Source organism: Carassius auratus, chromosome 23 (genome assembly GCF_003368295.1).
Source record: "Carassius auratus strain Wakin chromosome 23, ASM336829v1, whole genome shotgun sequence".
Classification (NCBI taxonomy): Eukaryota; Metazoa; Chordata; class Actinopteri; order Cypriniformes; family Cyprinidae; genus Carassius; species Carassius auratus.
The window spans coordinates 18463679-18478788 of NC_039265.1; the positions used below are offsets into that span (position 1 = coordinate 18463679).

General features: G+C 37.1%; 2 protein-coding genes across 4 annotated transcripts; both read left to right on the top strand.

The window, feature by feature from the left end:
* Positions 1-60: 60 nt before the first annotated feature.
* Positions 61-9485, top strand: LOC113040893 (carcinoembryonic antigen-related cell adhesion molecule 5-like). Its single transcript, XM_026199089.1, has 9 exons — positions 61-83; positions 674-783; positions 1397-1699; positions 2225-2548; positions 4724-5029; positions 5110-5406; positions 5560-5667; positions 5784-5833; positions 9480-9485. Exons 1-9 carry the CDS (start codon positions 61-63, stop codon positions 9483-9485), a joined length of 1527 nt encoding a protein of 508 aa, XP_026054874.1.
* On the top strand, positions 9418-13722 carry LOC113041641 (carcinoembryonic antigen-related cell adhesion molecule 3-like). 3 transcript variants are annotated; one of them, XM_026200282.1, is made up of 10 exons: positions 9419-9589; positions 10305-10607; positions 10864-11187; positions 11529-11834; positions 11915-12211; positions 12366-12473; positions 12586-12626; positions 12939-12998; positions 13090-13140; positions 13342-13722. In XM_026200282.1, the coding sequence occupies exons 1-10, from the start codon at positions 9526-9528 to the stop codon at positions 13447-13449; spliced, it is 1662 nt and encodes a 553-aa protein (XP_026056067.1). In that variant the 5' UTR covers positions 9419-9525; the 3' UTR covers positions 13450-13722. The 3 variants fall into 3 exon arrangements, with proteins under 3 accessions (XP_026056068.1, XP_026056067.1, XP_026056066.1); XM_026200281.1 differs by having other exon boundaries at positions 9422-9589; positions 13339-13722; XM_026200283.1 differs by lacking the exon at positions 12366-12473 and having other exon boundaries at positions 9418-9589; positions 13339-13722.
* The last annotated feature ends 1388 nt before the right edge of the window (positions 13723-15110 follow it).

Consider the following 15110-nt stretch of genomic DNA (forward strand, 5'->3'; position numbering starts at 1 on the left):
CGTTTTGCTTTATTTTAGATTAATGGTATGTTTCAAGATTATGATACATTTGCAAAAACAATGGCACCGTTTGCTACTCAGATGTACATTGATCCCATATTTCTGACTTAAATGATGCATTTACATTTAAAAGTACATTTTTAAAAGATCATTTCATCCAAAGCAACTTACATTACAGTGCATTCAAAATACATACGTGCTACAAAATAATAAGTCCGTGCACTTCATTAATTTTCCACATAGCACACATGTGATTTAGTTTTGCATGTTTGAGATTCTTTACAAACCTGTTATCCAACAAAGATTTTTGGCATTTTTGTGTTCAGTTTTGTATATTATAGTCAAATATTGTTATTACAGTAGTACTTTCCTATTTTGTTTAATGTGTTTATTTAGTAATGATAATCAATGTGCTTATTGTTAGTTATATTGATATATAAAAACAAAATGTTTGGCCAAATTGTGCAGCTCTACAAACAAGCGCTGTAATATTTTTTGGCCATTTTTGACAAATAAAGAAAATGTTTGTCTGAAAAGCTGTTTCTGAGTGTATGTATCCTGTTCTATGTGCACTGCCTCTTTCTCCGGTCAGCATTTTAACAGAGAGCCACAGCTTCTCAGGATGTGGTGATGGAATTAATTTAAATATCTCTTTTACTTCTTCTTTTCTTAGAGATGAAACATCAACTGTCCTTCAGAGGAAGAAGAGACGGAGAGACATGGCTTCAGACGTGATGTGCTTGTGTGTTGTTCTGCTCTTCTCTGGACTTCAGTTCACAACAGGTACGACTGATCAACAGAACGAGAGAGACTTATTGTCGGTGACAATTTGAGTTATATTTATGTATGCAAGTAGATCGTTGAACTGTTAAACAATTGAAATATGCTCTTGTTTTAATCATAAACTCATTTCATTTTGATCCGTTTCACAAAAAAAGCCCTTTTTTAAGTATTTTTACTCCTTTTGTAATTGCATAATTTGCACTGGAATACAAGACAAAAGTACAGATTAACAACAGCACTTTTCGATCCATATTTCCACTTAAGCTGTTTTCATGTAAAATGTATTAAAAATGAATGGAGATCAGTTGAAAGTCGTATTTTCAGACACAACTAATTGTGTTCCAGGATACAGGTCAGAAAACAGTCCGTTGCAATACCACTTGATTAAAAGCGCATAAAACGTGGCAGTTTGCTGATAACACCGAATCATGTCCACAAATACTGTATTTCCAACGTCTGAGTACAAACACAGCATTAGACATTTACATTTAGAGCACACATTGACATTTGTGATTTAAGAATATTCAGATATTTGTTCTGTAAAAAACGAGATGATGATCATATTTGCACAGAGAAATACTGTTGTTTCAGCAGATGTTTTGTGTTTCTGTAGGCTGTGCAGTACAGTTATCATACATCACGTGTTCTCCAGGAGAGTCTGTGCTGCTGCCCTGCAGGGATATAAACTCACATCTCACTGAAGTCCAGTGGTGGATTGGTGATTCTCAGACCCACACTCTTCATTACTCAGTGTCTCCTCTGGATGCTATTAAAGGTCAGCGATACAAAGACAGAGTTCAGATTCAGGGGAATCTCTCGCTGTCCATCACTCGACTCAATGTAGACGACGCAGGAATGTACTCGTGTAAAACAACAGAGACTGACAAACAGCGCTATGTTTATCTATATGTTGAAGGTGAGTAATGTTAGATTTCATAATAATAAAAACCAAACATAAGACACTTAAGACGAGTCCTCACAAACTTTTATTGCTCACTTTTGAGATTTTGGGTTATTTGGCTTTTCATAAATGTTGTTTCAAACGAATGGAGAGAAAACATTAAAAAAGTGTTTCTTCTTCTAAGTGTTGATTTTATTGTACTTTATCTATTTGTGAGTAGATTTCAACTCCAATCCATATCTCCAGCAGGATTATATATTGTTTGTGTGTGTGTTTGTGTGTGTGTATATATATATATAGTTAATTAGATAATGCTTCATTTGCATATTTAAATATAACATTTCAGAAAACTTGTAATACAAAAAAGTTTTTTAATTCTTACAGTCAGTCAACTGGGAAAGTGTGAGATACTTTACAAAACAGAGTATTTAAGAAAATAATATTTTACATAAAACATTTATTTTATAGGGTTTATAATTATAAATTATTAGAAAAGGCATAAGGTATTATTACAAAATATTTCTGATTTTGTTTCTGCAGGTTGTTCTTTATCAGGGAATGAAGGATCAGTGGAGATCAGCAGATATTCAGGGGAATCTGTGCTTCTGTCCTGTTTGGTCAAATGTAGCAGCCGTCATGAACCAGATTCAGAGTTCAGATGGATATTACCAAACTCCAGAGAAATAAACCTGAGAATTAACTCTGCTGAACTCAGTCGACTCTATCAGGGCAGATTTCAGATGTTTGATATAAAGTCAGGAAACCTCTCTCTGCTGATCTCTAACCTGACTGAGGAAGATGAAGGACTGTATTCCTGCTGGAGTAAAGAGAATCAACACAAGAGCTTCAGTCTCACTGTTAAAGGTAAAGAAATCATTAATTATTGCATTCAACAGGATGCTTTGCATAATTTGTTTTTGTATTAAGTTAGAATTAGTTTAATATCATTGAGCTACTATTATCATTTTTATTTATTTTTCTTTTTTTTTTTTGTTAAAGTAACCTCTCGGTTACATACGTAACATCAGATGACCGATGAATTGGGATATCAGTTTGATAGACCAGTATACTTCGAGTTTAAACTAAATGAGCCAATGCACATTGGCTTGGAATTATTGCATCGAGCTGCAGATGATCACAGCGCGAGTATAAAAAAGCAGCAGGTGCATTGCATACCATACATAACCAAGATGTTCCCTTTCAGTCGGTCCCTCTCATCGTCATGTCATTGACTGACCAATTGGGATAGGTGAAGGGGTAGGTCAACTAGAACCTCTGCGTCCCGCCCACGGACCAGACATGAAGTTTCTTCAAGGTCTGGATGTGGCTGCCATAGGGTACTCTGTCTCTCAGTTAGTAGATTCTTCCTCAGAGGAATCCACCAGGGCGGAGCTGCTGTGAGAAACACTAGTTCGGGGAACCATGTCCGTGTGGGTCAATACGGAGAAACAAGCAAGACCTGCTCCTCGTCTACCCTCAACCTTGCACAGTGTCAGGCCCACTGGGGGAAACACATCCTTGTGCAGGCCAGCTGTGTCACCTGAATGTTCCCTTGGTCAGAGAGTAAAACAGCTGGCAGTAAGAGATCTCATCTTGTCATTTGATTTACGCAACGGTTAGCTGTGTTGTCCATTTGGACCAGCACATGCTTGTCTTTTAAGCACTCTTTGAGATAGTCCAAGCCAAAGCTTACTGCAAACAACTTGTGTGCCAGTGCATATGGGAGCCTGTCCATACATCCGACCCTGCGTGCCCGTTGGAAGTGGCCCCCCAGCCGGTGGTGGAGGCCTCCGTGTACACCACAGCACGACCCGGTGAGTGCCATGCTTCCACACCCACCTCTGGACTAGGCCATGAAGCCAGTGCTGAAGCGGTCTCATATGCAAAAGCATATGATGTAAATGCCTTATGATGCGATGTAATGCTGCAGCTGCCATATGCCCCAGGAGCCTCTGAAATAGTTTCAGTGTGACCGCCGTCCTGCCCTTGAACAAATTCAAGCAGGTCAACACCAACCCACGCATGTTCCTCTTTGAGGCGTGCTGTCTCTTCAACTGAATGCAATTCCATACCAAGAAAATAGATCCTCTGCATTGGGAAGAGTTTGCTCATTTCCCAGTTGACCCGAAGACCTGACAGGTTGAGGTGCCGGAGCACTAGGTCCCTGTGCTCGCACAACTGATCTCGAGTCTGTGCTAGTATACGCCATTTGTCAAGACAGTTGATTATGCGAACACCCTACTATCTGAAGGGAACAAGATCTGCCTCTGTGGCTTTCGTGAAGAAACGAGGAAACAGGGACAGCCTGAAGGGCAGGACCTTGTAATGATATCTCCCTCCGATGCAGTGATCGACATCTGGTCATCTGAATTAGTCCAGCAGGATACCAGTTGTACGCTCTTTGAAGAGGGCCCAGCATGTTCTGTTGGCTGCTCAGCTGGATCGGAGGTGCCAGAGGAGACTAACACCAGAAGCTTCCATGAGCGCACTGAACTCGTAGTCACTTGAAGACACTGTATGGAGCAGAACATTGTTGTCGCTCGGCTCCGAAGTGAAAACCTGGGATGCATTGCACCTGCTGCCTCCTTATACTCACGCTGTGATCAGCTGCAGCTGGATGTAATAATAATAATTGTGTGCCAATGAGCATTGGCTCATTTAGTTTACACTCAAAGTAGATTTTGTTTTTGTGTGTTTTATTTTAAGGTGTTACCACCCCCCCCCCCCCCCCCCCCCCAAAAAAAAAATCCCAAAAAACTGGATTGTTCAAAGAACTGTCAGAAATAACATTTTAATGATAATTGATTAATGATTAGCAAAACATTGTTTGCACATATTTTTGTCGTTAGGTTAACGATGTAATTTGCACTATTGCAGGTTTTCAGACCAAAGTTCCATGTGTAGAATATCTAAATGGTTAAAAGGGTTAAACTATTCATCCATCCTTCAAAATATTCCTCCATCTGTCTGAATTCAGTACTTCAGTGTGTCCTGCAAAAGAAAAGTGTCCGTAACACAAAGGTTTCACACTGTTCACAGGATGCACACTGCCAGAGACTGAGCGGGAACCTAAAACCAAGTACACGGGTGACTCTGTGCTTCTGTCCTGCTCATGTAAAGACCCAAAGACCAATCCTAAGCACTTCAGATGGACCTATGTAGAGTCCAGTGGGACTGAAGTGTCCAGTCAAACTCTGCGGTATAAAGACAGAGTCCACACGTTTCACAAGACGACTCCATCAAATCTGTCTCTGTTGATCTCCAACCTGACCGAAGATGACCAGGGCACTTACAGATGCACAGTTAACAACAAAACATCCGCTGACACCAGACTCATCGTTAAAGGTGAAACTCTTAATCAACTCAATGATTCAAGTTCAGTGTGTTTTAGTCAGTGTTTCTTGAGTCTCTTTATCGTCCTGCAGGCTGTGTTTTATCCAAACATCACATCACCAAGAGCTCCCATCCAGGAGGATCCGTGATTCTTCCATGTTCCTGTGAAGATCCCAAAACCAGACCGGAGCACTTTGAATGGAAGCGAGCAGCTGTGAATGAGACGCTGGTTTCAGACGCTGAGGAGATCAACGGCCGATTCCAGACCATCAGAGATTCTCCTCATAATCTCTCCTTACACATCTCAAACCTGACCGAGACTGACCGAGGACTGTATGTGTGCTCAGTCAACGGCAAACAATCCAGACACGTCAATCTCACTCTTACAGGTGAAAACACCTCAGATTAGTTCAGATGAGACTGAAATGATTTCAGTGATACATGACTCTCTTTGAGCTTGACAGTGTTACATTGAGACAATGCTTTTAACATAAATGAGGACATTCGTGATCGTGAACTGAACTATTTCCGTGTGTTCTCAGATTCTGCTGTTATAAATCCTCTCGATTATCAGTACTATCTGATATTTCTGATCTGTCTGATGCTGCTGCTGGCGACTGGATGCATCTACCGGAGATTTAACCAAAGAGGTCTGAACACACACACTGGACTGTGAGAAACATCAGCTGTGCTTTAGATTGCACTGATGGCTGTTCAAGATGAAGCAAACCTAGAATGAATATCTGGAGTTGTTCTTATTTTACAGCAAGGAAACAAAGGAGAGGAAGCCGACTGATCCAGAGCCCAGACGATGAGGTAAACTATTCATGGCTTACATTGAACATATGTATAACCATATCATGAGTGAGAGAGTTTAACATGTGTGTGTGTGTGTGTGTGTGTGTGTGTGTGATCTCTGCAGGATGATACATACACAACTGTAGTCTACAGTTCATCTTAGAGACAAAACATCCTCGCAGATGGACACAAACACTGAAGAGTGTGCAGAAAGATAAAAACGCACACATTTTCAACACACACAGTGACCAACAACGTTTTATTTTCTGTGGCAAAAAATAGTTTCTCTTAAACTTTCCCTTTGTCTGTACACATTTTCTATCATTTTCACTCCCACTTACTCTAGCTGTATAATAAATGAATTATATTTTCTAATTCTTAACCGTACTTGGTAATTACTAAATTGTGTCTTCATGACCATGTAAAATTGCATTGTGAAGACATTTTAGTAATGTTTATTCAGTTATATATTTGCATGAATAAGATACTATTATAGTTTTTATTGATATTTTGAATGTTTGAATTTTTATATGTTGTTTATGGTTTTTCTTATGGTTTTGCTATTAAGATAAGAGAAATTAGATTTTTACTCACCGAATTTGAGGTTTTCCCTTTGTTTACGTAATCGAAGAATTATGAATCCCGGACGAGCCCCCATTATGTTACGTGCCACATTTATACATATTATTCAGGCATATAGTAACAAGTACTCAGTGTGTTAATAAAGGCTTTATTAACACTTATTCCTACTCTAATTCATGATTAATTTAGGTAGCTATAAAACATTTACCAGTTTGTCAGTTAACTATTTTTGTGAGCTCATCTAAAGTGAGGACTATTTATGCCTCATAAAACAGATACAAGTTAGATTTAAAGGCTCAGTTATCTTCCGAACTGAAATAAAAAACACAGAGGGATGCAGAGAATAGAAATATTTATTTTCACAAATAAATTACACTGTACACTAATATCCATATATGAAACATTGTCATTTTATAACAAGATTCCATATAGGCCCTATCTGTGTGTTATTGTAGTCTATGTGTAACAGATTTTTCGACATATTATGCCATAGATAAGCCAATAGATATCTGATGTGGTATCCTATATTTATTCTAAAAACACATCAGTGCATGTTTATATAACGAAATATAAAAGATAGTCATGTATTTAGAAAAGTAACATAAAAATATACACACATATTTTTTGTACATAGCTTGTTTATTAAAGTTGTATATATAAAAAACTAGCCTATATACAAACCTTAGGCTATAATATACTAAGTAGCCTACATTGTTTATAATACCATATATAAATTGCTACTAATAACATGGGAACTTATATCATAAAGATATTACTAGACTATATACATCTTGGGTAGCCTATTGAATATGAATTATTATATCTTCTTCTCTCCATATTTACATAAATATTTCACATTTTTCATTTTCGTGGATATAAATAGCCTAAGCCTATTTGACAACAAATATTTTAGACAAGGAAATATCTCCAGATTGATGTGTTTTAATAGTAAGTGTTTTAAAGTATTTTATAACATGATTCATATTAAAATGTTTTGTTGTTTATATTTATTATTTTTTTTAATCGAGTTCAAAAAGATCGTTGGAGCAGTTTCGCTGCGCGCCTTTTTTTTTGCGAGGAATAAAAAAAGCGCGCATTTTTCTCTCACAACTTTATAAGTTCAAAAGTGAGGTAAAAACTCAAGTAAACAATAAATATCATGTGTTTGTGAGTTCATGAAGGTGAGTCTAAAAGTATCAGCTGTATTGGTTGAAAATACGGTTATTGTTTCCGTGTGAAGAGAGTGCCATCTGCGGATTAGCTTCTGAATATATAAATTATTTCAGAACAGGATGACAGTATTCATCACTTGAAGCTGGAGGCAAAATATAATAGGAAAATGTTTATTTAAAAATGTTAAAATTATCCAAAATTAACATCTCTATTATAATTCGTTATTATTATTTTAAAACACAGTTTGTAAAACTTCGTAACGCCATTGGATCCTCAAGCTCTTGCGAAACCTCGTCACTTCACGCGCCTCCACTCAGATTGACGCGCGCGCACAGCCTGGAGGAGACAGATCTCCGCTTATCCACAAAGCAAGGCTAAACAAATAACTGTTTGAATAGTAGCATTTTATTTACTCAAACACTATGTCTGTTTAGGCTATTGTTTTGTGTGTGCTTGAAGACTGGAGAAGTAGATTTATTGCCATCTAGCCAAAATACTTTTGTACGTTTTAAATATCCCGCTGTGCAAGTGCTTAAAGAGCCACACAGATGGGAAATCAAAAATTACCTGTATTACAGTGTATGATGTAGCTGTCCATCAGTGTAAACAATGTGCAAAGTAATTAAACCAAAAAGTACACGATTTATAAAGTTATTGGCTTCTAAAGTAAGGAGTCGACTCTGAATCGCTGAAACGAGTCGTTATAGATTTCAAATCTTTTGCCCATCTCTATGTACGTCACTAGGAGCACTTTGCATAATAATCTCCACCTTGGGAGAAACGGACCTGCACACTCTAGAAGTGAGATGCAGAGAATTTACCCGCTCTTCTGTGTATATCTGACACGTATCCTAAATACCTGGGATGATCACATGACAGGAAGTGACGTCATCAATGTGAGTGTCTCCACACCTGTACAAGTTAAAAACGAAAACAGTGGCACCAAACAATGATATGACCCAATGGAGAGAAAATCAGACCTAAACACACATTGATCGCAGTCATACTAGAGATAGATCATGAAAAAAACACACTGAAGTCATTCTGTCACACTATTGAAAGCTTGTATTAAAGGTTCACAATCATATCTAACTCTACAGAGGAACAAAATAAAGGTTTCATCTGTTGGCCACTAGAGAAACTCATACACTCCTGCTTTAGGAGACCTTTGTACTTCATTTAACAGCTCCATGAAATCAGTTTGTGGATTCTCTGAAGAAACAAGAAGCAAGCTATTCGTTTTGCTTTATTTTAGATTAATGGTGTGTTTCAAGATTATGATACATTTACAAAAACAATGGCACCGTTTGCTACTCAGATGTACATTGATCCCATATTTCTGATTTAAATGATGCAATAACATTTAAAAGTACATTTTTAAAAGATCATTTCATCCAAAGCAATTTACATTACAGTGCATTCAAAATACATACGTGCTACAAAATAATAAGTCCGTGCACTTCATTAATTTTCCACATAGCACACATGTGATTTAGTTTTGCATGTTTGAGATTCTTTACAAACCTGTTATCCAACAAAGATTTTTGGCATTTTTGTGTTCAGTTTTGTATATTATAGTCAAATATTGTTATTACAGTAGTACTTTCCTATTTTGTTTAATGTGTTTATTTAGTAATGATAATCAATGTACTTATTGTTAGTTATATTGATATATAAAAACAAAATGTTTGGCCAAATTGTGCAGCTCTACAAACAAGCGCTGTAATATTTTTTGGCCATTTTTGACAAATAAAGAAGATGTTTGTCTGAAAAGCTGTTTCTGAGTGTATGTATCCTGTTCTATGTGCACTGCCTCTTTCTCCGGTCAGCATTTTAACAGAGAGCCACAGCTTCTCAGGATGTGGTGATGGAATTAATATAAATATCTCTTTTACTTCTTCTTTTTTAGAGATGAAACATCAACTGTCCTTCAGAGGAAGAAGAGACGGAGAGACATGGCTTCAGACGTGATGTGCTTTTGTGTTGTTCTGCTCTTCTCTGGACTTCAGTTCACAACAGGTACGACTGATCAACAGAACGAGAGAGACTTAGACACTGAATTACATCAGACAAAGAAACACATCCTACTGCAGTCTGCTAGTTCTTTCTGTTTCTGATGTTATTTTGTCAAGTTTTCTGTTACTTACAGATTCAATGACAATTTGAGTTATATTTATGTATGCAAGTAGATTGTTGAACTGTTAATTGCAAAACGATGACAGTTCATTGGTAAAATGGGAACAGAAAATGGCTAAATATCAGCTGATAAATCGACTCCTCAGTAATTAGATTATTAACGTCATTAATATTAAAAGTTTGTTTTGAAACGTGGATTTCATGGAGGTTTCATTTGATCAGGATTTCTATAGGTCTTAAAAATTGCTACATTTTTCAGTAGATCATGGTCTTAAATCAGAGCTGAAACTCTTAAATTCATAATGTTACATGCACTGCAAAGAATAAATATCTACAGGTCAGAAAACAATCCGTTGCAATACCACTTGATTAAAAACACATAAAAAGTGGCAGTTTGCTGATAACACCGAATCATGTCCACAAATACTGTATTTCCAACGTCTGAGTACAAACACAGCATTAGACATTTACATTTAGAGCACACATTGACATTTGTGATTTAAGAATATACAGATATTTGTTCTGTAAAAAACAAGATGATGATCATATTTGCACAGAGAAATACAGATGTTTCAGCAGATGTTTTGTGTTTTTGTAGGCTGTGCAGTACAGTTATCATACATCACGTGTTCTCCAGGAGAGTCTGTGCTGCTGCCCTGCAGGGATATAAACTCACATCTCACTGAAGTCCAGTGGTGGATTGGTGATTCTCAGACCCACACTCTTCATTACTCAGTGTCTCCTCTGGACGCTATTAAAGGTCAGCGATACAAAGACAGAGTTCAGATTCAGGGGAATCTCTCGCTGTCCATCACTCGACTCAATGTAGACGACGCAGGAATGTACTCGTGTAAAACAACAGAGACTGACAAACAGCGCTATGTTTATCTATATGTTGAAGGTGAGTAATGTTAGATTTCATAATAATAAAAACCAAACATAAGACACTTAAGACGAGTCCTCACAAACTTTTATTGCTCACTTTTGAGATTTTGGGTTATTTGGCTTTTCATAAGTGTTGTTTCAAACGAATGGAGAGAAAACATTAAAAAAGTGTTTCTTCTTCTCTAAGTGTTGATTTTATTGTACTTTATCTATTTGTGAGTAGATTTCAACTCCAATCCATATCTCCAGCAGTTCTGATTTTGTTTCTGCAGGTTGTTCTTTATCAGGGAATGAAGGATCAGTGGAGATCAGCAGATATTCAGGGGAATCTGTGCTTCTGTCCTGTTTGGTCAAATGTAGCGCCCGTCATGAACCAGATTCAGAGTTCAGATGGATATTACCAAACTCCAGAGAAATAAACCTGAACATTAACTCTGCTGAACTCAGTCGACTCTATCAGGGCAGATTTCAGATGTTTGATATAAAGTCAGGAAACCTCTCTCTGCTGATCTCTAACCTGACTGAGGAAGATGAAGGACTGTATTCCTGCTGGAGTAAAGAGAATCAACACAAGAACTTCAGACTCACTGTTAAAGGTAAATATTTAATCATTGCATTAAAAATTATTTTGTTTGGAACAGGATGGTTTGCATAATTTTTTTTGTTGGGTTAGATTTAGTTTAATATCATTAAGCTACCACTGTCATTTTTTTTATTTCTTTTTTTTTTTTTTACATACGTAACGTCGGATTACCAACTGAGTAAGTGCAAAGGCTCAACTGGGCCCTGCTTTAGTGATTTAAGAACTAGAGACAGGTCCCGAGAGGGTATTGAGGGGGGCCAGGAAGGAAGCCATATGATTGAGCAGGCCATGGAATGTGTATTGAACATGCAAAAGAAAAGTATTCGTAACACAAAGGTTTCACACTGTTCACAGGATGCACACTGCCAGAGACTGAGCGGGAACCTAAAACCAAGTACACGGGTGACTCTGTGCTTCTGTCCTGCTCATGTAAAGACCCAAACACCAAACCTGAGCACTTCAGATGGACCCATGTAGAGTCCAGTGGGACTGAAGTGTCCAGTCAAACTCTGCGGTATAAAGACAGAGTCCACACGTTTCACAAGACGACTCCATCAAATCTGTCTCTGTTGATCTCCAACCTGACTGAAGATGACCAGGGCACTTACAGATGCACAGTTAACAACAAAACATCCGCTGACACCAGACTCATCGTTAAAGGTGAAACTCTTAATCAACTCAATGATTCAAGTTCAGTGTGTTTTAGTCAGTGTTTCTTGAGTCTCTCCGTCGTCCTGCAGGCTGTGTTTTATCCAAACATCACATCACCAAGAGCTCCCATCCAGGAGGATCCGTGATTCTTCCATGTTCCTGTGAAGATCCCAAAACCAGACCGGAGCACTTTGAATGGAAGCGAGCAGCTGTGAATGAGACGCTGGTTTCAGACGCTGAGGAGATCAACGGCCGATTCCAGACCATCAGAGATTCTCCTCATAATCTCTTCTTACGCATCTCAAACCTGACCGAGACTGACCGAGGACTGTATGTGTGCTCAGTCAACGGCAAACAATCCAGACACGTCAATCTCACTCTTACAGGTGAAAACACCTCAGATTAGTTCAGATGAGACTGAAATGATTTCAGTGATACATGACTCTCTTTGAGCTTGACAGTGTTACATTGAGACAATGCTGTTAACATAAATGAGGACATTCGTGATCGTGAACTGAATTTTTTTCCGTGTGTTCTCAGATTCTGCTGTTATAAATCCTCTCGATTATCAGTACTATCTGATATTTCTGATCTGTCTGATGCTGCTGCTGGCGACTGGATGCATCTACCGGAGATTTAACCAAAGAGGTTTGAACACACACACGACCAACAATCTTGAACTGTGCTCTATGATTAAAAAACACTGAAGAAAAGCAAAGCTAGAAGTTTGTGTTTAACTGAAATCACTATATTCTTACAGCTAAAGGAGGACGCAGAGAGATCCAGAGATCAAATGATGAGGTGAACTGTTCATGATCAGATTATAATACACTATTCATGAATGAAATACATTTTTCCAGCTTGTGTATTTCTGTGACTCATGCACTGAACAAGAGCATACAATCCACTGAGGTCTGCGTCTGTGCAAACATCTGCATGCATAGAAGTTATTTGTTGCATGCATTTATATTTCCTTCATAAAAGTAGCTTTTTGAGAGCTACACATGTAGCTGTCAGTTCATGAGCTCAAACATAACATAAAGACTGATGCACGTGTAGCTGCAGTATTTGCTTTTGCATGTTACAACTGGTGAACAACTCGTTGTCTTTTAGGATGACGTGACTTACTCCAGCGTCACACAAATTAAAGGGAAAAAAAGACCTTGCAAAAAGGTTAGTGTTTAATTTTGGGCATCTGTTTATAAAAACCAGTTCATCTGAAGAAATATGTAATTGTAGCATGTGTGTGTGTGTTTGTCTGTAGGAAGAAGAGGTTGTTTATTCGACTATGGCAGACATGAGCAGATCTACTCGGGTAATTTCTCATTTTTTTATAATTTTGACACTGTTTGATTTGAAAGCTTCTGCTTAGATGCTTGAAATGTGTTTTGTGAGTGCATCTTGCATTATTCACAAATCTAAAATGAATTAAAAAAGAACCTTGATGTAGATGAGTTTCTTCATCAGGTTTGTAGAAATGCAGCATTGCATCAGTGTGTTTATCTCTCTGCAGGAGGAGGTTTATTCATCTGTAGTCCACATCAAATCTCACAAACCACAATCCCGACTCATGAACACTGAGGAGGCCGTTGTCTACGCAAGTGTGCAGAAAGAGAAAACATGATACAAACACACACCTACAATTCTGCACTGGGTTATTGTTTTATGATCATTTTAAAGAGTTTGACGGCTTTTACATTAACTTGATTAGCTTTTTGTCATGTTTACTACTAGCTTAATTTCATATGGTTAGTCATTTTGTAAAAATTATGACAGAATGACATTTCTGTTTTCTAAGATTCTTGTATTTTGAAGATGATTGGGTGATTCAGTTTATTTCTTAAATACAATTAAAATTCTGTGTACACAGTATCATTAAATCTGTCTGTTTGAAGAGTAATTACTCAAACTACAAGAGTTTCATTGTTTATTTCTTTATTTAAAGCTTCCATGTCTCGTCTTTTCAAGAAAAAGCAAAATGAATACACAAACAAAACAATGAAATATTAACTTTCACGATAATATTCTTCATTCTAACACCTTACATTTCACACTAAAGCATCTGTGAAGGAATGCAGTTAAAAAAAATATTATGAATTGAGCAAAACAAATATTACAACAAATTATAGTTCTATAAATTATCCTTAAAATTAAACTGTGCATTTTCTCATATTATTACACTAGACATTAAAATTAAAACAGTTAAGAGGTTGATCACGTTAAACTTGTGACCTGAAATCCAGTGTATTATTTGATATAAACTGATAAAATGATGTATATACAGCAATGTGTTAAAATATCTCTACTTTCTTTACAAATTATATGATCTGAATAATATTATTTGAGAGAAAAAGGCTTAAAAGACTTCTTTTTTTGGACAGCACTTTATATATATTGTATACAGTATGTGTGTGTGTGTGTGTGTGTGTGTATACAGCTCTACTATGAGTTACGTCAGTTGTAAACAGTTGCAGAGTATATGTCCCTGAGTTTATTAACCGTATTTCTAAACTCATGGTACAGGGACAGCATGATCCTCTTCAGTCTTCACATTCACCGTTACCTGAGCTTTCCCGTTACTTTATTTAGCAGCCATGAAACTAGGTCACCTCGCAGGATTCTCTGGGTAAGTGAATCTCATGAAAACACGTTCAGGTCATATATCTATGGAGGCCACGGGATAAAAAAGAAAATGTAATTGCGACCTTTTATCTCACAATTTAGCCTTTTTTTCCTCGCAGTTTTGAGTTTCTGTATCACAGTTCTTTTCTTTTTTTTATATAAGGTCACAATTCTGAAGAGAAAAGACAGCAGTAATATATATATATTGTGAGATTTAAACTCAGAATTGGAAAATATAAACTCAGAATTGCTATATAATCTCAGAATTATGAAATTTAAGCAGGATTCCAAGATATTATCTCATTATTGCAATATTTACTAAGTATTGTGAGATTTAAACTCAGAATTGCGATATACACTCGGTTTTGCGAAATAAACTCGGTTTTGCGAAATAAACTCGGTTTTGCGATATGAACTCGGTTTTGTGATATAAACTCGGTTTTGCGAAATGAACTTGGTTTTGCGAAATAAACTCTGTTTTGCGATATAAACTCGGTTTTGCGGTATAAACTCAATTTTGCAATATAAACTCAGTTTTGTGATATTGAAACTCAGAATTGCGATATAAAGTCAGGTTTGTGAGAATTAAACAGAATTGCGATATAAACTCGGTTTTGCGATATTGAAACTCAGAATTGCGATATAAACCCAGTTTTGTGAGAA

Bases quoted from the DNA above. Each gene is read 5' to 3' on its own strand.
- LOC113040893 (XM_026199089.1), top strand. From the start codon at position 61: ATGGCACCGTTTGCTACTCAGAT. The intron at 84-673 runs GTACATTGATCC...TTCTTTTCTTAG, and splicing joins GCACCGTTTGCTACTCAGAT to AGATGAAACATCAACTGTCC. The intron at 784-1,396 runs GTACGACTGATC...GTGTTTCTGTAG, and splicing joins TGGACTTCAGTTCACAACAG to GCTGTGCAGTACAGTTATCA.
- LOC113041641 (XM_026200281.1), top strand. From the start codon at position 9,526: ATGGCTTCAGACGTGATGTGCTTTTGTGTTGTTCTGCTCTTCTCTGGA. The intron at 12,627-12,938 runs GTGAACTGTTCA...GTTGTCTTTTAG, and splicing joins TCCAGAGATCAAATGATGAG to GATGACGTGACTTACTCCAG. The intron at 13,141-13,338 runs GTAATTTCTCAT...ATCTCTCTGCAG, and splicing joins ACATGAGCAGATCTACTCGG to GAGGAGGTTTATTCATCTGT.